Genomic DNA, 1,581 nt, shown 5'->3' with positions numbered 1-1,581 from the left:
TTGTGGTTTGCAGAGGGACGAGGGGGGGGTGGGGGGGAATTTAAATAGCAGAGGGAAAGTTAACGTCCCTCGTTTTGTGGCGCGAGAAAACCGCGGAAAGCTTATGGCGGAACGATGGACCGCAATTAGCTGATTCAATTCGTGGGGCATGGGAATGTTTTCGTTTTCGGAGTGGTCAACATCCTGCGGAAGCGGAAGATGTGTAGGTGCTAATTCGGGGCTGATTAAATTAAATATTAGTGGCTAGAATTTGTATTGAAGTGGGTCTGTTACATAAAGAGAGAGCCTCTTTGATGGCCTTGTAGGTCCTAGCTTCTTTTATAATGTGAATAAGTCAGGCCATTGATTGTTGTTTTAATTAATTATATATAGTTTACTCAGTATAATAAAATAAAGAGATAAATTAGAATTTATATTTTTTGCAATGCACTAATTATTCTATTTCCTTATATATTTATTTTATTAGGTAGCCCATGAAATAAATTTTAACAAAATTAAATTTAAATGATGCATATATTACGAACTTTCAAAATTCTTTTACAGAGAATTATATATAGGTTATCGTACAACTAAAAAGTGATTATCTAGATCATCATAAATCGGACGACTCGCATCCCATCCATCAACGAAAGCAGTTCTAGATAAATTAAACGACATAAATTTGGGATGATGGACGATCATACGAGGCTGCAAATATCATAACAAGGCATCAGAGGCCGAGAAACCGAGACCAAACACCAAAGGCTAAACTAACATGGTCGAGCACCACAACATCAATCTAGGACGGTGAACGAATGTATGCAGCTATAGACACCAGACCGGGCATCAGAGGCCAATCGATCAACGTTGAGCGGTCAAGACTGAGCACCGCACGTCGAGTGACATTGGTCGAGCATCGGTAGCCAAATGTTGGCAGACGATCAATTAGAGTAGGATATTTAAAGATCAAGTACTCTAGTCTTCATGCCTCAATAGGTCAGCAGAGAAAAAAAAAAACAATACCTGAAAGCAGGTTACGGTCTGAAAACACCGAAGCTCCTGGGAGAAATCAGGGAGTCCGATGGTGTGATGAAGAATTCGGTTAGTACCATAGTCATTTGTGTTCGGACCGCCCACGATGCAGATGACGGGGAGATTCTCGCTATAGGCTCCGGCGATGGCGTTGAGAATGCTGAGGCCGCCAACGGTGAAGGTGACGGCGCATGCACCGACGCCTTTCACGCGGGCGTAGCCGTCGGCGGCGTACCCTGCATTAAGCTCGTTGCAGCATCCGATATTGGTGAGGCCGGGCTCGGCAATCAGATGGTCGAGAAGCGTGAGATTGAAGTCCCCGGGGACGGAGAAGATGTCGCGGATGCCGATTTGGACGAGCCGACGGGCAAGATGGCGGCCGAGGGTGGCTTCCCCTGCCGGTGAAGGCGGTATCACGGTGTGACAGGATGCCGTAGGAATGCTCCCAACTGCACCGTTTGCCGGCATCATCGGCACGTCAACCGATCCCAACTTGGTTTCCATGGAGAAAATTGGAGAAGGGGTGAAGGTTATTGGAAGAATTTTGTGGTTTGCAGAGGGACGAGGGGT

The 1,581-nt window shown here is 45.8% G+C and overlaps 1 protein-coding gene across 1 annotated transcript in view; it reads right to left on the bottom strand.

Annotated features, from left to right (window-relative positions):
• The window catches only part of LOC110029946 (pyruvate decarboxylase 1-like), a 5,651-nt gene extending 4,099 nt beyond the window's left edge, over positions 1-1,552 (bottom strand). The window contains exon 1 of the mRNA XM_020732447.1: positions 1,003-1,552. Within this exon, the coding sequence (XP_020588106.1) occupies positions 1,003-1,515 (513 nt within the window). The 5' untranslated portion in view covers positions 1,516-1,552. The remainder of the gene's footprint in view (positions 1-1,002) is intronic.
• Between the last annotated feature and the right edge of the window lie 29 nt (positions 1,553-1,581).

This window comes from Phalaenopsis equestris, unplaced genomic scaffold (assembly GCF_001263595.1).
Source record: "Phalaenopsis equestris unplaced genomic scaffold, ASM126359v1 Scaffold000615, whole genome shotgun sequence".
Taxonomy (NCBI): domain Eukaryota; kingdom Viridiplantae; phylum Streptophyta; class Magnoliopsida; order Asparagales; family Orchidaceae; genus Phalaenopsis; species Phalaenopsis equestris.
This window is presented reverse-complemented; position numbering and strand designations above follow the sequence as displayed.